This window comes from Zychaea mexicana (assembly GCF_025766255.1).
Source record: "Zychaea mexicana strain RSA 1403 chromosome Unknown BDB00scaffold_63, whole genome shotgun sequence".
Classification (NCBI taxonomy): domain Eukaryota; kingdom Fungi; phylum Mucoromycota; class Mucoromycetes; order Mucorales; family Lichtheimiaceae; genus Zychaea; species Zychaea mexicana.
The window spans coordinates 77050-100752 of NW_026516726.1; the positions used below are offsets into that span (position 1 = coordinate 77050).

General features: G+C 34.2%; 6 protein-coding genes across 6 annotated transcripts; 3 read left to right on the top strand and 3 right to left on the bottom strand.

Moving 5' to 3' along the window:
• Nucleotides 1-2299: 2299 nt before the first annotated feature.
• BDB00DRAFT_767686 (uncharacterized protein) lies at nt 2300-2560 on the top strand (the record flags this gene model as incomplete). The annotated part of the gene is made up of 1 exon (XM_053119691.1): nt 2300-2560. A coding segment is annotated over one exon (261 nt), but the record flags the coding sequence as incomplete, so codon positions are not given.
• A 3090-nt stretch (nt 2561-5650) lies between these two features.
• On the top strand, nt 5651-6556 carry BDB00DRAFT_789829 (uncharacterized protein; the record flags this gene model as incomplete). The annotated part of the gene is made up of 3 exons (XM_053120904.1): nt 5651-5690; nt 6107-6369; nt 6536-6556. The coding sequence occupies 3 exons, from the start codon at nt 5651-5653 to the stop codon at nt 6554-6556; spliced, it is 324 nt and encodes a 107-aa protein (XP_052977294.1).
• A 5040-nt stretch (nt 6557-11596) lies between these two features.
• BDB00DRAFT_789830 (uncharacterized protein) lies at nt 11597-12502 on the bottom strand (the record flags this gene model as incomplete). The annotated part of the gene is made up of 3 exons (XM_053120905.1): nt 11597-11617; nt 11784-12046; nt 12463-12502. 3 exons carry the CDS (start codon nt 12500-12502, stop codon nt 11597-11599), a joined length of 324 nt encoding a protein of 107 aa, XP_052977295.1.
• Nucleotides 12503-15592: 3090 nt separating this feature from the next.
• BDB00DRAFT_767757 (uncharacterized protein) lies at nt 15593-15805 on the bottom strand (the record flags this gene model as incomplete). The annotated part of the gene is made up of 1 exon (XM_053119696.1): nt 15593-15805. A coding segment is annotated over one exon (213 nt), but the record flags the coding sequence as incomplete, so codon positions are not given.
• Nucleotides 15806-20449: 4644 nt separating this feature from the next.
• On the bottom strand, nt 20450-20828 carry BDB00DRAFT_834899 (uncharacterized protein). Its single transcript, XM_053124356.1, has one exon. The coding sequence runs from the start codon at nt 20754-20756 to the stop codon at nt 20457-20459; it is 300 nt and encodes a 99-aa protein (XP_052977297.1). The 5' UTR covers nt 20757-20828; the 3' UTR covers nt 20450-20456.
• Nucleotides 20829-23147: 2319 nt separating this feature from the next.
• BDB00DRAFT_517365 (uncharacterized protein) lies at nt 23148-23675 on the top strand. The gene is made up of 2 exons (XM_053117693.1): nt 23148-23257; nt 23382-23675. The coding sequence occupies exons 1-2, from the start codon at nt 23226-23228 to the stop codon at nt 23599-23601; spliced, it is 252 nt and encodes an 83-aa protein (XP_052977298.1). The 5' UTR covers nt 23148-23225; the 3' UTR covers nt 23602-23675.
• Nucleotides 23676-23703: the final 28 nt, after the last annotated feature.

Consider the following 23703-nt stretch of genomic DNA (forward strand, 5'->3'; position numbering starts at 1 on the left):
ACTAATGTACTCTATCCTATAATCAAATATCTTAATCAAAAAGTAAGACTATTATATTTTTACCAGATCTCATTAGGAATCATAAATTGACTAATATTGATTCTAGGGCAACAGTCCACAGTATTCCTTTCCTTCACTTCTGATGCCACCATCAATGGTTTTCATAAAGATCTAAATATTCTCTTGTATATATTTCTAAGATAAACTCAATAACTTTAAAGAAGGTTATTTACAGTATGTATCTTTTTTGGAGAGAAGGATAAGTTATATAATTTAATATCTGACAATCAATACTTCAGGTATATTGAATCCAGATATTTATAAGATTATAAAGATAAAAAACAGATTAAAAGGTTCTTTTTAAGTGAAATAAAATTATTAATTATGAAAATATAAATGTATATATCAATAATAGAATAAATAGAATGTAAAGAATTAACATTTTCTATCTATAACTTATATAAAAATTGATTTAAACATATTAAATGGCTGAAATTAATTTCTATATTTAATATATCTACTGATGCTAGTATTTGAATTATTACTAATGATATATGATATTTTTAAGATAAAAGTGACTTAATGAAAAAATTAAAAACTAAAAAATATTGTCCATTATCTTTTTTATATAGATTTTAAGAGAATATAATCAAAATCATAAAACTTATAAATATTAGACTGGAGAAGATTTCGAAAACATTTATAGCATTACTTTTTATTTTATAATCAAATTTTTAATCTTTTTTTTAAATGTTAAATTAATATATTTGATTAAAAAAAAGATTAATTTTGTATTTTATTGATAAATAATTTTTTTTTCAAAAAAAGGAGAGATATCTCCATTTCTATATATAGTATGCAATCTTTCCTCCAGATCAATCCTTTTTCTTATATTAATACATATTTGTGAATCTTAACTACTTATTTTTATATAATAGTGTTGCTGCTTCCAGTATCATTAATACTTTAACTAATGTCAGCTAGGGAAATGATCATTGCTGACTATGTTGGTAAAGCACTATTCAATATAATGGAAAGGTTGTGTATTAAGAAGAAGGATATATATATGATAAGAATGTTGGGGACGAATTACTAGGAGGAACAATCAATAGTAAATATATACTAATAAATATATATTTAAAACTTCTCTAATAATAATTTTAAAGATATCATTTAGAAATTAATACCTTGAATAAGATTACATTTCTCTGTTAAATAATCTATTGAAAGTTCTTTTTCATTAAATGTAGATAAAGATATCTATAAATTATCGTGATCATTATATCCTTTCCATTTTACATAAAATTGATATTCTTTATGTTCAATTGTATGTTTTATTACTGTATCTTCTCTATTTCATATATATATTATCATCTTTGTTTATATCTCTTATTTAATTTATATCAATAACTTTATTTTTATTCTTATTATGTTTTCGTTTTATTGTTCTACCTTTTAATTATAAAAAATCATCATTATAGATATACTATATGTATCTTCTTTACGAAATTACATTATCTTTATTATTAATTATTATATCACTGAGCAATAATAGGAATTATAAAGATATTGAATTAACTTTAGAAAGTAGATATAATTAGAGTAAAATTTTTAAACTTTAATATTTATTAATTTTTTGTATTTAACTTTAATTTTGTAATTAAGGGGAGTTTAACATTAACTATTAATTTAAGCATAAGTAATAAATCTACCAAAATTAATAAATTAAAAATATAATAGAAAAGATAATTTTAGACATCACTGATGACAATTGGCAAAGTGTATTTAGCAAAGATGAGTTGGAAGAAGTGTCCTTGAAGGGTAGACCTTTGGAAGAGTGTAAGATGCCAGAGGAGTTAGCGTCGACATTCAATGAAAGAAATGGTAAGCTTGTTGCCTCCATATCAACAAGAGAAAACAGAATCGCATACATACCATCAATATTTTGTAGAAGTCACCGTTAGAAGTATTTATGTATGCTTGCAGAATGCCATTAAATCTATGTGATGATTCACTCAAGGTTTGGCTGTCAACAGAGCTGCAAAACGTATCAAGGCCGTTTCTCAAAAAAAAAGACACTCGACATCACTAGCATTCCAGAAGCAGATCAGCTCTACAAGTTTCTTGGCTTTTTTACCACCATCTTTGAGGATACGCTGATTACTGCTAAAGGGTAGAGTAACCAGATGATCAAGGAGGATGTGAAGACGCAAGAAACAATGTACTGATCTCTCTATTTACTATGTATAGCTCCGAAAAGTCAAGCGAAAGCAGTGGAAATGGCAAAAATGCAAAGTGAAAGCTATCAGCTATCGATCCAATTGAAAGGCGTAAGATGGGACGAGGTGTCGACACTGTCTTTGCTTCTGGACCAATCGAGTTTAGCTGCACTGAAATTGGATCAAAAAACGACCAAACAAAAACATTAACAGATGGATCCCTCAAAATGCCACTTGTACTCCAGGATATGTTGCTTGATGTCACTTATGCTCTGTCACTACTCCACCGTTCCCATGTCGTCAGGTACTCTATGAATGGTAAGTCTAAATCAGGTTTTTAAACAAGGGCTGGTGGTTAGGCTCCATTATCTTTTTTTTGGCATCAAACAGGTGGCAAGGTCTCGTTGGTCGATGCAGACATCCCGGAAGGTTTGGTTACAAGAATAAGACGCTTTCGCCCGATTGAACACCCAAGCAACGAGCAAAATTTCATAACAAGAGTAATTCCTCTGCTAAAAATCGCACTCACCAGGAAAAATATCATGGAGCAAATGCTGGCTGCCGTCAAAAGCACACCCCATCCTACCACTACCTCCTTCAAAAGACACTGGTGTCTTCCACCAAATTACGAGTCTCCACCCACTTCACATTCAACAAAAGCATCTTCTCTATCGTCACCAAAACTCTCATCAGCAAACAAGCGTCAGCGCCTGACCTGATCGAATATTGTCATTATCATCAATTTCCTTGTTTTCCATCATTTTCTTCACTTTCTTACATTACGAACTTTATTCTATATCGTGTTTTACATATGTCATTTAAGAAAAACCTGCATCACCTACCAACACCTACACTCAAATTATACCTATCATAAGAGATGCTACATGATCATTCATCTATACTCTTCGCTGTATGTTGTTGGTATCGTCCCTTTTCTGATCAATTTCTCTTACAAATTCGATGCATAAAAATAGGAGGATTCAACGAACCACTCCTCGGCTTCCATCAAGGTAATGCTACTGCATAATGTCTATTTATCTCTAGCTGAGAGCAAACAGATATACTACATTATAGGCTATATTACTCCATCTCATTCTTATTGAGCTTTCCTATTGAACAGTGCTGCTCTTCAATTATAGTGGCTTTTGCTCCTTGCTTTCTTTATCCGCACAGAGTTTCAATCCATAACAATTAATTTAGCAATAAATTGCTAATTAATTTTATTTATGTCTTTCACTGTCAAGCTAGCCTTTGTCCAAGTATTCCTTGGCTAGAGAAGGGACTTACTCACTACTATTGCACTACTACAAGGTTTGAATTAAACATTAAAGGATATTACATTTTAAACAGTTTAAAAAGGTTTATACAAAACCTAAACCTTTAAAGAATTAAAAAAAAAGTTAAAAAAAATCTTAAACATTTAAAAAAATTATAATCTAATTTTTAATTTTTTTATATATATCTTTAAACAATGATTTACCTTTAATCTATAAAACCTTTTAAGGATTAACTCCCGCAGCATTTTGCCATAGTTCTGTTTTCTTCGTAGACCCTTTTTATGTATAGAAGCATCAGCAATGGTACGATTTCTTCTGGTATCAGAAGGCCTTTGTCAGTTCCGTCCTCACAAGGAAGCCCAAATCTGGGATACCACTATTTTATCATGATGCATCAGAGTACTTTGCCAGTAACGTCCTCGCTTGCTGTTTGCTCATGATAGACTACTGTGCATCAGTGGGGAGGGCCTTGTCAGTTCCGTCCTCACAAGATAACCTGAATCACTGTTGCTCGGAGTACCGTTTCTCTGTCTCTCTCTTCCTCTCTTTTTTCTTTATCTATTTCGACACCTTCAATTGTGTGAACAGCATCATCAAATGCCCTTAATTAACTTGACTGCTTCCAGCTAAGTAATATATTGAGCTATCGTACTAATAAAGACGCTTCATTATATTTTTTTCTGTCAGGCTGGACCTTATTCGTATTGAGAATGCTCTAGGATATTGTCCTCAAGGTATGTTATTTATCACAGACAGAAATGGATTCTTTAATTAGTTGTCTAGTCACATATAGTACTCATTTTTTAAACTCTAAACATCCTCATCATCGTCAGTAGGATCGTGCTTGTCCTTTCTGAATCCACGTAGTCTGGGGTTAGATAATCAAGAACAACAAGGAGCAGAGGAACGAGCAGGAATAGCAGTGCTATGCGCGATGCCACAACAGCACCTAATACTCCGCACCCATCATTATCCATGATCAAACATAAACCCGTTACCAGCGAACATGTTGACAGCAAGAGAAGGGAGGAGAGAAGTAGTGGATCTGGAGCTTCAAGGCGCTTTGTAGTTGCTTCCATATATTGTTTTGCAGTGTTATACTATTTTTCGTCTCATCTATTTTTTTCATTTCTCTCTCTCTCTTTCACATATGTAATTTTTTGATTTGATGTGTAATTTATGATAGCATGAAACAGTCTATATCCTCTACTTATCACACTCTGTACGCATGTACATGTGCAGTATCAACCGTTTTGTAATAATATAGCAACAATACAAGCAAATCAATCTTTTTATTTCTCTTTGTTTAATTCTGGAAGCACAAGTTAAACATACACTACATCGTGACCAATCGAGATATAGCTTCTAAATATGATGAATATTACATACCCAAGGCGGTCGTCGTCTTTATATGCTAATAAATGCATATCATTTTTCTTTGCATCAATACGTCATCCGCCAAAGCTTTCGTTCATATGATAAGGGTTGGAAGCGTTCTATCATGTTATTCGAGCAGTACGGCTCGTGTGGTCACTAGGTCTTCCTCATGATGACTTATCTTGTTGTCATAGTGAGGGCGGAATGTTCGTATGTCGGCGACAGCAAGTGGGTCAAGCATTAGCGTATGTAATCTAGCCATGTCCGGCTTGTCAGTGCAAGTGTGTTAGAAAAGACTACTTAAATGTGTTGCAACAAAGCTTTAAGCTGCATAACTGTAAGATGCCTATAGTAACAACAGGTTCGCAACGTGAAACGCTCTTAGATTGCATATAGCTCAAAAGAAAGTGACATGTCTTATTATGTATCGTAAATGAGTCTTTGCCTGATTAATCAACCCCACACTTTTCTTTCTATCTTTGTACACACTCTAGCATAAACACTCTTCTACTAAGCTTTATACGCAGCACTCTACCGTGAGTAACAAAGAAGGATAGACCCTGTCTGTCGAAAGGACAATTGCCAGTTGTCAAACATGAAACTGCCACGATCTGGACCAAGAGATTCGCGGCAAACGCAAAGCCAGAAACTCAGCCCTGTTGTGAGTGGAGAAGAACAATCACTGTCTTGATGATTCAAAAAGCCCCACATGGTTCGGCGCTCGCGTTCCGCAGCACTTTGATTTTCTCTCTTGTAACCACATTCACTTTAGTTGCCATGTCAACAAAAGCTGAACTCGTTACTTCAATCGACGAAGGTAGCTACTACTACTGCTATCAGTATAAATGTTTCAGTAAATAAGCTTGCACTAGTATAAGTACAACAAATAACTGATGTCTCTGGTGATAGTATTCAAGCCTTTGTCGCAGTCAGACAGCAACACCACTGTCACCCTTCAAACGGTCTTGGACCGTCTTGATAGCGTGATTGTCAACTCCAAGGACAGAAATACTTCATTCTGAGACTTCAAAAGCACTTGGATGAAAAGTTTGACAAATAGCGCTCAATCTACCAGCTTAATACTAGTTAGTACTTACTATTCTTTATATTGATCATAGTATTTGCTTTTTGTAGTAGCGAAGCTAATTTTTTCTTCTTTTTTCAAGGTATCTGATCCACATGCATGGGAAACATTAGAGAGAAAACTTGCAATCACTTCGACTGGTGGCTTAGAATTTAACGGTGAAGCCGACTCTTTCGACACTAATACCTCACCAACTACTACCACTACCACTACCTCTACAACAACAGTATTGAAGGTCAAGATCACGGACCAAGACAAGGAGGCGCTGCATGCGAGCTTTGAGAAGTTAGATAGTAGCAAGTTTTGGATGCTGCAGGCGACAAAAATGGAGGCAGAGCGCCAAGGCAGCAGGGCTGAATCAGTCAAGGAGAAGGCGATGAGCTTCACCTTGTTATACAACTACTATGTACCAGTAAGGATCAAAAATCAGGAACATAAATACCCACTATGCATAAACTATATGCTAACTTGCCTGCTAAATTTTTTAGTCCATCAATGTCTTTAAAATTAATATTTTTTTTATTTTTGAAACAATTAACAATATTTTTTAAAGAAATTTTAATCTATACATTATTTAGGTTTCATATAAATGTGTTTAAACTATATGTTTAAACATATTATATCTGGGGCCAGCGGACCGGTAGGGAGCATATCCCTCCTTACATGAGGAGCTTGCAACGATATGTACTCATCAATGAAATTTAAAGCATGGAGGGTGTTATGAAAAACAAATAAAATAGTAGTTTACCACATAATTTATTATTATTAATTAATGCCTAAGGAAGAATTAATAATTTAAGATAATTGTGTATATATATTAAACTTCAAATGTATAATATTATGATAAAGTTTCGAATTTTCTGCAATGCTATAATTAAAATTATGTTTGTCATCAGATCCGATAATTTTTTTTCTTTCAAAAAATTAAATAAAAAAAGCACGTTGTAAATCCTTGTAATCAACTTACAACATTAGAAATAAGAATATAGGACTAATTGAAAATATTATGATAATAAAAGCACGTTGTAAGTCCTTCTAATCAACTTACAACATTAGAAATAAGAATAGGGGACTAATCAGAAATATTATGATACTTTATAAAAAATTTTATTATCTCGATTTCTTAAAATTGAACTGATTATCAACTTTCTAATGTTAAGACTGGGGTCTGATAAAAAAATCGAAGATTTCTTTGAAGAGGGTCTTGACTCTTCTCATTTATGAGAAATCCTTAGATTGATAGTAATCAATCAATAGACTTACATAATCTTGATGATGATAAGTCCCCATAATAAAAGATTATATTGATAATTTATAGTTTAAATTTAGTTATATTAATAATACTAATATATGATACTTAACGTTTCTCACTATTTATATCTATAACCATAATTTTTTTTATATCAGTTTTATTTTATTTATTTTTTTCATTTGCTCTATTTGATTTATATATACAATGTCTACTAATTTATGTTCACTAAGGAATTCAAAATTATTACTTTCCCATAATTTATGATGAGATTGCAGATTAATATTCTCAATAATAACATCTAACCTTTTTAGAGGTGAAACGGTTTCAGCAGCAACAAAATCAGAAATAGATGAAGCACAGATAAACGTTGCCAGCTTTGGCCGACGAATTGATATGCTGGTCATTACTCATACTATAGGAGAAGAAAAAGTCGTGGAGCTAGCTGCGATTGAACATAAGAAGTATGGCAAGAAAGCAGAAGTGATGTTGGAACAACAAAACAAGAACATCTTGACAAACTCGTGTATACTTACACAATTATAAAAAACGATTCAAAGTCGACACTAAACCAGACAGCATTACAAACCCACTTGTAATGGATATATCAGGTACATTTGACTAAAAGACGTATCTACTGAGTAATAATGAACGTTCTATTATGTATGCTAATAAAGGTGTTCAATATATTTCCATGCATGCTAGGACGTAATGCGTATATTCACCAAGTATACACGTACGAAGATGTACTTGTAGCTGCAAAGGCATCAAGGAAATACATCCAATTACCGACAACGTTATGTGAACTGGAAGGTTTTATCAAGCATGGAAACATGTTTACATTAGTGAATTATTGTGTGAGTAGAAATACAGTGTCTTATCCATGCTATGTGAAACTTAAAGAGTGTATTACAATACTGAATTATTTTTAGTATTTATTATTAGAATCATTTGGTTAAAGCTGCTCAAGCAATTTTACCATATTATGACAGAGCGAATAAGAGAATCGTTGAACAAAGTTTCAATAGTGATGGCTCTATCTCTAACAATCAGGCATCTTCCATTTATTTTTCCAAAAACAAGAAAGCCAAGTAATTAGTTTTATGTATTCTTCTTAAACTCCATATCTCAACCCTTTTCATGAATCCTTATATCCATCAAATTTACATTATTTTACAAACAGTAAAAACTTACCACTGGGGAATATGTTTTAGTAATCAGAAGCAGTATGAAATAGCAACGTATGCTACACTCGCTCATTACTGTAACTTTTGTATGGTGGTTTTTAGATCTATTGAGTGGTATATTTTATTCGTAAGAATACAAAAGGAAATAAATACCTTGCAGCCATTTCAAAAATATCTACTTAGACCACAGCTTTTTGTATATGATAAATGAAAACAGAAAAAATAGATATTATCATGTTAACATACATTAACTTCGATTACTTGTTGCTGCCTAAACAAACAAGTTGCTGGACTTATGCCTTCCTTTTTGCATGCCTAGAGGACTAGTATCCTCTGGTTCTCCGTAAGTATGGATGGGATAAAGAATAATAAATGTTTATTGTTATAGTTATAGAAGAAGGATAAGAAAGTGGATGGGATAAAATAATGGATGTGCTATCATTGTATATACTTAATGAAAATAAAAAATAAAGGTAATATGGCGGTTTTGTAAGAAGGAAAAGATCAGATAGGATGATAAGAAGTGATGATTAATTGACTATCGAGGTTGCGTTGCAGAGCGTCCTATGATTGTGCTGTTGCATAAGATCTTGTGCAGGAGGAGCAATTGTCTGACCTGTTGGGCATATTGTTGAGCCTCTTGTTGTGTTATAGTTCAGAGCTGCGTTGTTGCTGTTCTGGTAGGTAGCAAAGAAGTTCCCCTCGTACAAAATCATACCTTCTCTTTATTTTGCTCAGCCACATTACTAGAATATCATGACCAATTCCCGATGAACCATTTTATAACCCTGTAATCATCAAGCAACGTTGGCATTCTATTTAGAGAACTGGAACATATTTAAAGTCTGACAACCATCATTTTTTTAGCCATCCTACAAAACTGAATATTTCTTGTATGCACTATATCGATATACCCAGCCCACTAAACGATAGACTCATCCATCTCCTACAAAAAAAAACATTATCCATCCCACTATCTATATCTTTTTAATCCACTGATCCGACTTGGCGTCATATTATAATATCTGAGGGGAAAAACCTTCAGCGCCATCGTCATGGCTAGGAAGGCATACGTCCAGCAACTTGTTTGTTTAGGCAGCAACAAGTAATCGAAGTTAATGTATGTTAACATGATAATATCTATTTTTTCTGTTTTCATTTATCATATACAAAAAGCTGTGGTCTAAGTAGATATTTTTGAAATGGCTGCAAGGTATTTATTTCCTTTTGTATTCTTACGAATAAAATATACCACTCAATAGATCTAAAAACCACCATACAAAAGTTACAGTAATGAGCGAGTGTAGCATACGTTGCTATTTCATACTGCTTCTGATTACTAAAACATATTCCCCAGTGGTAAGTTTTTACTGTTTGTAAAATAATGTAAATTTGATGGATATAAGGATTCATGAAAAGGGTTGAGATATGGAGTTTAAGAAGAATACATAAAACTAATTACTTGGCTTTCTTGTTTTTGGAAAAATAAATGGAAGATGCCTGATTGTTAGAGATAGAGCCATCACTATTGAAACTTTGTTCAACGATTCTCTTATTCGCTCTGTCATAATATGGTAAAATTGCTTGAGCAGCTTTAACCAAATGATTCTAATAATAAATACTAAAAATAATTCAGTATTGTAATACACTCTTTAAGTTTCACATAGCATGGATAAGACACTGTATTTCTACTCACACAATAATTCACTAATGTAAACATGTTTCCATGCTTGATAAAACCTTCCAGTTCACATAACGTTGTCGGTAATTGGATGTATTTCCTTGATGCCTTTGCAGCTACAAGTACATCTTCGTACGTGTATACTTGGTGAATATACGCATTACGTCCTAGCATGCATGGAAATATATTGAACACCTTTATTAGCATACATAATAGAACGTTCATTATTACTCAGTAGATACGTCTTTTAGTCAAATGTACCTGATATATCCATTACAAGTGGGTTTGTAATGCTGTCTGGTTTAGTGTCGACTTTGAATCGTTTTTTATAATTGTGTAAGTATACACGAGTTTGTCAAGATGTTCTTGTTTTGTTGTTCCAACATCACTTCTGCTTTCTTGCCATACTTCTTATGTTCAATCGCAGCTAGCTCCACGACTTTTTCTTCTCCTATAGTATGAGTAATGACCAGCATATCAATTCGTCGGCCAAAGCTGGCAACGTTTATCTGTGCTTCATCTATTTCTGATTTTGTTGCTGCTGAAACCGTTTCACCTCTAAAAAGGTTAGATGTTATTATTGAGAATATTAATCTGCAATCTCATCATAAATTATGGGAAAGTAATAATTTTGAATTCCTTAGTGAACATAAATTAGTAGACATTGTATATATAAATCAAATAGAGCAAATGAAAAAAATAAATAAAATAAAACTGATATAAAAAAAATTATGGTTATAGATATAAATAGTGAGAAACGTTAAGTATCATATATTAGTATTATTAATATAACTAAATTTAAACTATAAATTATCAATATAATCTTTTATTATGGGGACTTATCATCATCAAGATTATGTAAGTCTATTGATTGATTACTATCAATCTAAGGATTTCTCATAAATGAGAAGAGTCAAGACCCTCTTCAAAGAAATCTTCGATTTTTTTATCAGACCCCAGTCTTAACATTAGAAAGTTGATAATCAGTTCAATTTTAAGAAATCGAGATAATAAAATTTTTTATAAAGTATCATAATATTTCTGATTAGTCCCCTATTCTTATTTCTAATGTTGTAAGTTGATTAGAAGGACTTACAACGTGCTTTTATTATCATAATATTTTCAATTAGTCCTATATTCTTATTTCTAATGTTGTAAGTTGATTACAAGGATTTACAACGTGCTTTTTTTATTTAATTTTTTGAAAGAAAAAAAATTATCGGATCTGATGACAAACATAATTTTAATTATAGCATTGCAGAAAATTCGAAACTTTATCATAATATTATACATTTGAAGTTTAATATATATACACAATTATCTTAAATTATTAATTCTTCCTTAGGCATTAATTAATAATAATAAATTATGTGGTAAACTACTATTTTATTTGTTTTTCATAACACCCTCCATGCTTTAAATTTCATTGATGAGTACATATCGTTGCAAGCTCCTCATGTAAGGAGGGATATGCTCCCTACCGGTCCGCTGGCCCCAGATATAATATGTTTAAACATATAGTTTAAACACATTTATATGAAACCTAAATAATGTATAGATTAAAATTTCTTTAAAAAATATTGTTAATTGTTTCAAAAATAAAAAAAATATTAATTTTAAAGACATTGATGGACTAAAAAATTTAGCAGGCAAGTTAGCATATAGTTTATGCATAGTGGGTATTTATGTTCCTGATTTTTGATCCTTACTGGTACATAGTAGTTGTATAACAAGGTGAAGCTCATCGCCTTCTCCTTGACTGATTCAGCCCTGCTGCCTTGGCGCTCTGCCTCCATTTTTGTCGCCTGCAGCATCCAAAACTTGCTACTATCTAACTTCTCAAAGCTCGCATGCAGCGCCTCCTTGTCTTGGTCCGTGATCTTGACCTTCAATACTGTTGTTGTAGAGGTAGTGGTAGTGGTAGTAGTTGGTGAGGTATTAGTGTCGAAAGAGTCGGCTTCACCGTCAAATTCTAAGCCACCAGTCGAAGTGATTGCAAGTTTTCTCTCTAATGTTTCCCATGCATGTGGATCAGATACCTTGAAAAAAGAAGAAAAAATTAGCTTCGCTACTACAAAAAGCAAATACTATGATCAATATAAAGAATAGTAAGTACTAACTAGTATTAAGCTGGTAGATTGAGCGCTATTTGTCAAACTTTTCATCCAAGTGCTTTTGAAGTCTCAGAATGAAGTATTTCTGTCCTTGGAGTTGACAATCACGCTATCAAGACGGTCCAAGACCGTTTGAAGGGTGACAGTGGTGTTGCTGTCTGACTGCGACAAAGGCTTGAATACTATCACCAGAGACATCGGTTATTTGTTGTACTTATACTAGTGCAAGCTTATTTACTGAAACATTTATACTGATAGCAGTAGTAGTAGCTACCTTCGTCGATTGAAGTAACGAGTTCAGCTTTTGTTGACATGGCAACTAAAGTGAATGTGGTTACAAGAGAGAAAATCAAAGTGCTGCGGAACGCAAGCGCCGAACCATGTGGGGCTTTTTGAATCATCAAGACAGTGATTGTTCTTCTCCACTCACAACAGGGCTGAGTTTCTGGCTTTGCGTTTGCCGCGAATCTCTTGATCCAGATCGTGGCAGTTTCATGTTTGACAACTGGCAATTGTCCTTTCGACAGACAGGGTCTATCCTTCTTTGTTACTCACGGTAGAGTGCTGCGTATAAAGCTTAGTAGAAGAGTGTTTATGCTAGAGTGTGTACAAAGATAGAAAGAAAAGTGTGGGGTTGATTAATCAGGCAAAGACTCATTTACGATACATAATAAGACATGTCACTTTCTTTTGAGCTATATGCAATCTAAGAGCGTTTCACGTTGCGAACCTGTTGTTACTATAGGCATCTTACAGTTATGCAGCTTAAAGCTTTGTTGCAACACATTTAAGTAGTCTTTTCTAACACACTTGCACTGACAAGCCGGACATGGCTAGATTACATACGCTAATGCTTGACCCACTTGCTGTCGCCGACATACGAACATTCCGCCCTCACTATGACAACAAGATAAGTCATCATGAGGAAGACCTAGTGACCACACGAGCCGTACTGCTCGAATAACATGATAGAACGCTTCCAACCCTTATCATATGAACGAAAGCTTTGGCGGATGACGTATTGATGCAAAGAAAAATGATATGCATTTATTAGCATATAAAGACGACGACCGCCTTGGGTATGTAATATTCATCATATTTAGAAGCTATATCTCGATTGGTCACGATGTAGTGTATGTTTAACTTGTGCTTCCAGAATTAAACAAAGAGAAATAAAAAGATTGATTTGCTTGTATTGTTGCTATATTATTACAAAACGGTTGATACTGCACATGTACATGCGTACAGAGTGTGATAAGTAGAGGATATAGACTGTTTCATGCTATCATAAATTACACATCAAATCAAAAAATTACATATGTGAAAGAGAGAGAGAGAAATGAAAAAAATAGATGAGACGAAAAATAGTATAACACTGCAAAACAATATATGGAAGCAACTACAAAGCGCCTTGAAGCTCCAGATCCACTACTTCTCTCCTCCCTTCTCTTGCTGTCAACATGTTCGCTGGTAACGGGTTTATGTTTGATCATGGATAATGATGGGTGCGGAGTATTAGGTGCTGTTGTGGCATCGCGCATAGCACTGCTATTCCTGCTCGTTCCTCTGCTCCTTGTTGTTCTTGATTATCTAACCCCAGACTACGTGGATTCAGAAAGGACAAGCACGATCCTACTGACGATGATGAGGATGTTTAGAGTTTAAAAAATGAGTACTATATGTGACTAGACAACTAATTAAAGAATCCATTTCTGTCTGTGATAAATAACATACCTTGAGGACAATATCCTAGAGCATTCTCAATACGAATAAGGTCCAGCCTGACAGAAAAAAATATAATGAAGCGTCTTTATTAGTACGATAGCTCAATATATTACTTAGCTGGAAGCAGTCAAGTTAATTAAGGGCATTTGATGATGCTGTTCACACAATTGAAGGTGTCGAAATAGATAAAGAAAAAAGAGAGGAAGAGAGAGACAGAGAAACGGTACTCCGAGCAACAGTGATTCAGGTTATCTTGTGAGGACGGAACTGACAAGGCCCTCCCCACTGATGCACAGTAGTCTATCATGAGCAAACAGCAAGCGAGGACGTTACTGGCAAAGTACTCTGATGCATCATGATAAAATAGTGGTATCCCAGATTTGGGCTTCCTTGTGAGGACGGAACTGACAAAGGCCTTCTGATACCAGAAGAAATCGTACCATTGCTGATGCTTCTATACATAAAAAGGGTCTACGAAGAAAACAGAACTATGGCAAAATGCTGCGGGAGTTAATCCTTAAAAGGTTTTATAGATTAAAGGTAAATCATTGTTTAAAGATATATATAAAAAAATTAAAAATTAGATTATAATTTTTTTAAATGTTTAAGATTTTTTTTAACTTTTTTTTTAATTCTTTAAAGGTTTAGGTTTTGTATAAACCTTTTTAAACTGTTTAAAATGTAATATCCTTTAATGTTTAATTCAAACCTTGTAGTAGTGCAATAGTAGTGAGTAAGTCCCTTCTCTAGCCAAGGAATACTTGGACAAAGGCTAGCTTGACAGTGAAAGACATAACTAAAATTAATTAGCAATTTATTGCTAAATTAATTGTTATGGATTGAAACTCTGTGCGGATAAAGAAAGCAAGGAGCAAAAGCCACTATAATTGAAGAGCAGCACTGTTCAATAGGAAAGCTTAATAAGAATGAGATGGAGTAATATAGCCTATAATGTAGTATATCTGTTTGCTCTCAGCTAGAGATAAATAGACATTATGCAGTAGCATTACCTTGATGGAAGCCGAGGAGTGGTTCGTTGAATCCTCCTATTTTTATGCATCGAATTTGTAAGAGAAATTGATCAGAAAAGGGACGATACCAACAACATACAGCGAAGAGTATAGATGAATGATCATGTAGCATCTCTTATGATAGGTATAATTTGAGTGTAGGTGTTGGTAGGTGATGCAGGTTTTTCTTAAATGACATATGTAAAACACGATATAGAATAAAGTTCGTAATGTAAGAAAGTGAAGAAAATGATGGAAAACAAGGAAATTGATGATAATGACAATATTCGATCAGGTCAGGCGCTGACGCTTGTTTGCTGATGAGAGTTTTGGTGACGATAGAGAAGATGCTTTTGTTGAATGTGAAGTGGGTAGAGACTCGTAATTTGGTAGAAGACACCAGTGTCTTTTGAAGGAGGTAGTGGTAGGATGGGGTGTGCTTTTGACGGCAGCCAGCATTTGCTCCATGATATTTTTCCTGGTAAGTGCGATTTTTAGCAGAGGAATTACTCTTGTTATGAAATTTTGCTCGTTGCTTGGGTGTTCAATCGGGCGAAAGCGTCTTATTCTTGTAACCAAACCTTCCGGGATGTCTGCATCGACCAACGAGACCTTGCCACCTGTTTGATGCCAAAAAAAAGATAATGGAGCCTAACCACCAGCCCTTGTTTAAAAACCTGATTTAGACTTACCATTCATAGAGTACCTGACGACATGGGAACGGTGGAGTAGTGACAGAGCATAAGTGACATCAAGCAACATATCCTGGAGTACAAGTGGCATTTTGAGGGATCCATCTGTTAATGTTTTTGTTTGGTCGTTTTTTGATCCAATTTCAGTGCAGCTAAACTCGATTGGTCCAGAAGCAAAGACAGTGTCGACACCTCATCCCATCTTACGCCTTTCAATTGGATCGATAGCTGATAGCTTTCACTTTGCATTTTTGCCATTTCCACTGCTTTCGCTTGACTTTTCGGAGCTATACATAGTAAATAGAGAGATCAGTACATTGTTTCTTGCGTCTTCACATCCTCCTTGATCATCTGGTTACTCTACCCTTTAGCAGTAATCAGCGTATCCTCAAAGATGGTGGTAAAAAAGCCAAGAAACTTGTAGAGCTGATCTGCTTCTGGAATGCTAGTGATGTCGAGTGTCTTTTTTTTTGAGAAACGGCCTTGATACGTTTTGCAGCTCTGTTGACAGCCAAACCTTGAGTGAATCATCACATAGATTTAATGGCATTCTGCAAGCATACATAAATACTTCTAACGGTGACTTCTACAAAATATTGATGGTATGTATGCGATTCTGTTTTCTCTTGTTGATATGGAGGCAACAAGCTTACCATTTCTTTCATTGAATGTCGACGCTAACTCCTCTGGCATCTTACACTCTTCCAAAGGTCTACCCTTCAAGGACACTTCTTCCAACTCATCTTTGCTAAATACACTTTGCCAATTGTCATCAGTGATGTCTAAAATTATCTTTTCTATTATATTTTTAATTTATTAATTTTGGTAGATTTATTACTTATGCTTAAATTAATAGTTAATGTTAAACTCCCCTTAATTACAAAATTAAAGTTAAATACAAAAAATTAATAAATATTAAAGTTTAAAAATTTTACTCTAATTATATCTACTTTCTAAAGTTAATTCAATATCTTTATAATTCCTATTATTGCTCAGTGATATAATAATTAATAATAAAGATAATGTAATTTCGTAAAGAAGATACATATAGTATATCTATAATGATGATTTTTTATAATTAAAAGGTAGAACAATAAAACGAAAACATAATAAGAATAAAAATAAAGTTATTGATATAAATTAAATAAGAGATATAAACAAAGATGATAATATATATATGAAATAGAGAAGATACAGTAATAAAACATACAATTGAACATAAAGAATATCAATTTTATGTAAAATGGAAAGGATATAATGATCACGATAATTTATAGATATCTTTATCTACATTTAATGAAAAAGAACTTTCAATAGATTATTTAACAGAGAAATGTAATCTTATTCAAGGTATTAATTTCTAAATGATATCTTTAAAATTATTATTAGAGAAGTTTTAAATATATATTTATTAGTATATATTTACTATTGATTGTTCCTCCTAGTAATTCGTCCCCAACATTCTTATCATATATATATCCTTCTTCTTAATACACAACCTTTCCATTATATTGAATAGTGCTTTACCAACATAGTCAGCAATGATCATTTCCCTAGCTGACATTAGTTAAAGTATTAATGATACTGGAAGCAGCAACACTATTATATAAAAATAAGTAGTTAAGATTCACAAATATGTATTAATATAAGAAAAAGGATTGATCTGGAGGAAAGATTGCATACTATATATAGAAATGGAGATATCTCTCCTTTTTTTGAAAAAAAAATTATTTATCAATAAAATACAAAATTAATCTTTTTTTTAATCAAATATATTAATTTAACATTTAAAAAAAAAGATTAAAAATTTGATTATAAAATAAAAAGTAATGCTATAAATGTTTTTGAAATCTTCTTGTGGTAAACTAAGATCCGGTACAGACAGATGTCTTGATAGAAGGTTTCTCTTTACCACACTGGGATCTAATAAGGGACACGGTTGCGCATATGCACCTAGCTGGATCGAAATGTGGATCCTTCATATAACTCAGTAAAGAAACCAAGTATGAAACAACCATTCAAGAACACATCTCAAACCATCATAAAAGTTTTTTATTCGTTCTTACAGCAAAGCACCAGTAAGGTCCTTGCTGACAAAGAAGTTGATAAGCTTTCCACCTTTAGATCTGTTTCTCCGTTAAGACTGAGTTCTCTAATAATGTTTGAAAGTTAGATATAAAAGAAGATAGTTTCTATAGCTGATATTGCACTTTATTCAATCTTTTTGAATATAATCCATTCTCAAACGACTTATTTGTCTTTGTTTATTTCGATTTACCATACTTCTCTAGTATCTAATATTTATAACTTTATGATTTTGATTATAATCTCTAAAAATCCATATAAAAAAGATAATGGACAATATTTTTTAGTTCTTAATTTTTTCATTAAGTCACTTTTATCTTAAAAATATCATATATTATTAGTAATAATTCAAATATTAGCATCAGTAAATATATTAAATATAGAAATTAATTTCAGACATTTAATATGTTTAAATCAATTTTTATATAAGTTATAGATACAAAATATTAATTTTTACATTCTATTTATTCTATTATTGATATATACATTTATATTTTCATAATTAATAATTTTATTTCCCTTAAAAAGAACCTTTTGATCTGTTTTTTATCTTTATAATCTTATAAATATCTGTATCTAATATATCTGAAGTATCGATTGTCAGATATTAAATTATATAACTTATCCTTCTCTTTAAAAAAGATACATACTGTAAATATTCTTCTTTAAAGTTATTGAGTTTATCTTTAGAAATATATGTAAGAGAATATTTAGATCTTTATGAAAACCATTAATGGTGGCATCAGAAGTGAAGGAAAGGAACGCTGTGGACTGTTGCCCTAGAATCGATATTAGTCAATTTATAATTCCTAACGAGATCTGGTAAAATTAAATAGTCTTACTTTTTGATTAAGATATTTGATTATAGGATAGAGTACATTGGTAGTAGCTTGACCTGCTGATGGCTTTATTGTTTTGATATTAGAATTATGTTTTGTTCAGACCTAAATGACTCTATTGGGTTGATTGTTACCTGCTGTGTATCTGTAACTATTCTTTCACCAGTAGTATTGCTATTTGCAAGATTTTTCTTTAGAATAAAACAAATCAATAAAATATTTAAGTAAAATATGAATAAGTACTAGTACATTAAAAATGATAGTATACTTTTTTGTTTGCCAAGGCAATCCAATCAACCGCCGCATCGTCTGTTTTAGTATCAGAACGTGTAGATATTCAGCACTTGAAGAAATAAAGTCCAGCTAAATAATTGAGTGTGTATCGTGCAAAACCAAGGCAAGATCGCCCATTGCCTCATGGTAGTTGATCAATGTGCCGTCATGTCGATCAGAGGCTTATTATGTTCATCTACGGCTTGCTGCTAATGCTTTGGCGGTGTCGACGTATTCCCTACGATCAAACGCGCCAGTGTTGCTCTGCTCTGAATAATCGTTTGGCAGTGAACAGTAGCAACGTTTTTGTATTATGGGTTGCTGTTGTTATTGCTGATAATGGTGCAACTGACGGTTAGATTGAGATTTTTGTTTGATGCTGTTGAGAAAATCAAGGGGGTGAATAAAGAAATAAACAGCAAAAGTTACTTCTATTTTTGCAAAAGGAGATTGTTTCGCACAGAGTGATGTCTCCAACAATAGAGTTCGCCCACCAAAAAAAAAATCCTGCGCACAAAAAGTTTCTTCTTTCTAACATATTCTCATATGTCATTTCACTTATTTACAGATTCATATCTTATATCAATAAATTACCAATAAAAACAATGGTATTATTGCTCATACTTCAGCAAAAAATAAAAAATATATATTTCATCCAAACAAGAACATTTTAGTATGAAAATAGTGAGATGAGGAACGCTGTGTCTACTTATTTTGTGCATGAAGTAACTTGTATTTGACCAAAATAAAAACCTTTCGATGGTAGATCAACACCCAAGTTATATCTGCTAGGCGCAAACCCACCAGGCAAAAGAATGGCAGACAAATATATTCGTAAATCCTGACTTCTTGTTGAGTGAAGTTATCCCATTACACAAATGTTCAATGCGTCCTTTTCAACAAGATTATTATGGTTCACCATGGGTATCCACCTATTCTCCATTGTCCACTAGAACGTTGGATCATCAATACCTCCTAATGGATGAATAAGAGCAATTATTAGCAGCTTCACCGGTGGAAACCATAATAATCGTACAAAGTATGCATTACCTAGACAGTAGCATCAGCTACATATATACTTATACAACATCCTAGTGCGCGAATAACAGAGGACGATCTGGAGCCAAAGCAAGCAAATCGTTGGGCCGCTACTCTTAGAACTTAAGCGAGGGCTGATGGGGGCCAATAAAGGGGTGCCATCAGGGTGTCGCAAAAGCTGCAGCTAGAAAGTGTACTGTTGTCCATTACCAGAAAAACGGACAAAGTCGATCCACCTATACAAAAAGATGGAAACAATATTAGTTAACCACGGGCCCATAATTTATAATAGTAATACTAATAACTGAAAGGTATGCATTACCTGGTACCAATATGCGCTTATGGTTTAAAATGTTATGAAAAAGATAATGATCTTGGTCGGGTAATGATATAATAAGTTATTGTTAATTTAATATAAAAATAGACATCAAGTGAGAATTCATGTTGATGGAAAGTTAAAGTCAGTGCATGTTGTGAATCCAAACACCATGATCACAATGTCATCGTTAAATTACCGTAGTTATAATATCATGGTTTTTACCGTATCATGGTTACAATATCATAATAACTAGCACATTAACTTGCAAAGTCATAATAAGCAGTGAACTAATTTTGTCGTGTAGAAAGAAAATATGTTACATAATACAAGCATAAATATGAATATACCTTATTGATAAATCGAGTACAAATTATAACAATGTGTGGACAGTGGTCCATTTTTATAACGAAGGCACAGTTAGCGTGGGTGGGGCCATGGCAGCCAATAGGATAGAAGAATAGTAACAACGAATTAGAACGCTGGATAGTAAAATAACGCCGAGCTTCCGAAGCCGTGGCCAATGAGAAAAGGAAATAGTAACTGGCCGTGTTGGTGTAATGGTGCTGCATGAAACGCACAAGGACCATGCACGACGCGTTTCGTTGATAAAGTCCCTTCTTTTATTTTATTTTTTTTCTTTTGCATTCCAACGAATGGGGAATCGTGGCCGCCCAAAAAACCAGAAAAACAAGTAAGGCCATTAGGCTGGTCGTCCAAGAACAAAAGAATTTGGTACACAGCTGGCACTGCAATTCCAACCAACATCGAGGAACACTTCAACAGCACCAGCACCACTTATCACACCTGCACCTACATCAACTGATTCTTCCACCAATCAAGTCAATAGCAATGCATAAATTGGGGAACCAGGTGTACCACTTTCCGATTTGCTTGTAGATATTGAGCCTCGGCCAACCACTACAAACACGGATGATGACTTGTATGATGACAACGATTTGGATCACACATTGGACCAGCAAGAAAGTGACATTACTGAAGATGATGGTGAAGAACCTGTCAAAGTGCAAGGCCATGTGCAAGCATACCTATTGGATATGCAGAAGCAAGTGGTGGATGATGTGAGGCAATACGGTGAACCACGTCAATACAAGAACAAGTCTTTTTGGATATATCCGCCTGATGCCTTCTTTCTATTGCGTGAAAAGCTTGACCCAAAGATGCTGTACTTGCCACGTATCTTCATTTGGATCCCACATATATTGGTGAAGCACTTTCAAGTGACTCTTATGTGTGTCTCATGCAATGGAGAATTGAAATCTGAAGGATACAACAACATTGGTCGAAGAGTAGTGGATCTTGATAGGTATGTGTTATATGGCATTTGTACCACTACTTGCGATTAACACATGGTATCGTATTTAGCTCGTTATACATCATTGGCACACGCTATCAATGCAAGAAGTGTCCTCCTGAACTCAACTCGCATGATCCAAGGCTTATTCGTCAGCTGCCTTTCTTTTTGCAATGTGAATATCCTGGTTACACTACACGGCGTTTGGCGTTATCGAAGACAGTGGGAGACTTGATGAGACCATGCACGCAAAACTCTGTTGGCCCCAAGCGTTTTCAAAAGATACTACGTAAATTACATATGCTACGCCATGATCGACTTAGAATTGCAGTACCTCAACATTGCCATGTATCGAAAGCAGCAGCAGCCATCTATCACCCAGTCCCTTTCCTTATCCCATGATATCTTGCCGTTCTCTCCATATCACGATCAAGATGGCTATGCTGGTCATATTCCTTGTGCATTGTATTTTCGTTCCTTTTATGCATCATATATCGAGAGTATGCGGCACCTGATGGATTAGCAGATGATGCTACTGGATGGCAAATATCTTAAGGCTGACCACTCATTCAAGATCGTCAAGCTTTTGGGAAAAGTCAACAGCTCAGTAGTATTCACTGCAATGTACACGCTATGCAACGAGTATGAGGAAGTGAGAATGCGACACCTTGTTCCGTCCGAAGCCTTGTCCCACCTGAAGCATGCATCGGATACTATGCGATCAGCCTATGACCTTTATGCCCATGACCAACCAGAGATATTCTTTACTGACAACGTTGGTGGTGACAAAAGTTTCTTGAAGACGTTTTGCCATCGTTGACAATAGATGTTGTGCCTGTCAATATGCCGGAACCTGTGGATATCTCTCCCATTGATCATCTACCACCGCTCCCCATAGCCGACAACACCGTTGTACGATGCTTGAAAGATCCTGAAGCTACTGAAGAAAGTGCTAGTGGATTACTGTCGAGAGCAAAAACTGTGACTGAGAATGGGAGTCGTGGTATCAGCATCAGTTTCTATTGTGAATGGCCAGTTGATCGATATGAGGATGGCGAGTCTATAGGCAGCATAAGATCGCTATCATTCAAGTTGCATACACCAGACATATTGATCTTTATTGCGTCTCTCATCTTGCACATTAATCACCATCGTTGGTCACTTTGCTCTCTAATGAAATTGTATCCAAGATTGGCCGTCAAGTGGGTGGTGATATACGCAAAATCAAGCGTGATTTCGACTTGCATGGATTGGAGCCCGATCGTTCTGGATGTCTAGAATTGGGAAGATTTTGCAAAGAATGTGGAATCATCCAAAGTGGGAAAACTGGACTGGCGAATATATGTGCATTGGTTTTGGGCAAGAAGCTACCAAAGGAAGAGGATGTACGACTTGGTGACTGGGCTGCTGAAAGCTTGAAAAGTGAACATGTACAATATGCTGCATTGGATGCATTTGCAGAGCTTGAGATTTACAAGAGGAAAAGAGAGTATGGCCCTTTTGAAAAAAGGATTTCTGATTAAACAGAAGGTACGATCGACATATTCTTACATTGTTATACTTTTGAGCTCATTGATAATATGTACTCTGTTTAAAAGTATGTGATAAGCAAACGAAATGAAATGATCCGGTAAATGCTTCTCATACTAAATGAGACGTAGCGTATCGAAAACAGTGTTGTTTGTAGGATTACCAACCCTACCTACGAACTTCTAGAAAAGCATATTGTTGCTTTTAGAAGGAAATGTATGAAAGCAGCTACTGTGGTATCTTTTGGTATGTGTTGTGAATTGACAGCAATTGAAGGAGATAATTACTGTGTTTATACTTTTAAACGAGCATAGTGCATCTTAGACCGCTAAATGAATTTTTGATTTTATCTCAATATGCGCATGAATAGGCCAAGCTGCCTTTTTACATGTTTCCAGCGACGATGCATATTCAAATGTGGGGATAATACATATTGTGGCGCCTACGGTGACATCTTTACCTTGCTGAAAATTTTAATCCCACGATTTGGTTTTAAAGGGAGTTTTGTCAAGCAAGACAAACCAGAAGAATTCCGGAAAAAGATCGATTACAGAACAAAAGCAATCCATTTGATGTCACCAAGGATATGAATTGCGTATCTATCGGTATGGAGTAAGTCTACTTTCTCTAGGTTTCCCGGGCAAAGAGCTTCGTGGTATCGCCGTTAACAATCCACATATTAACCACACTTC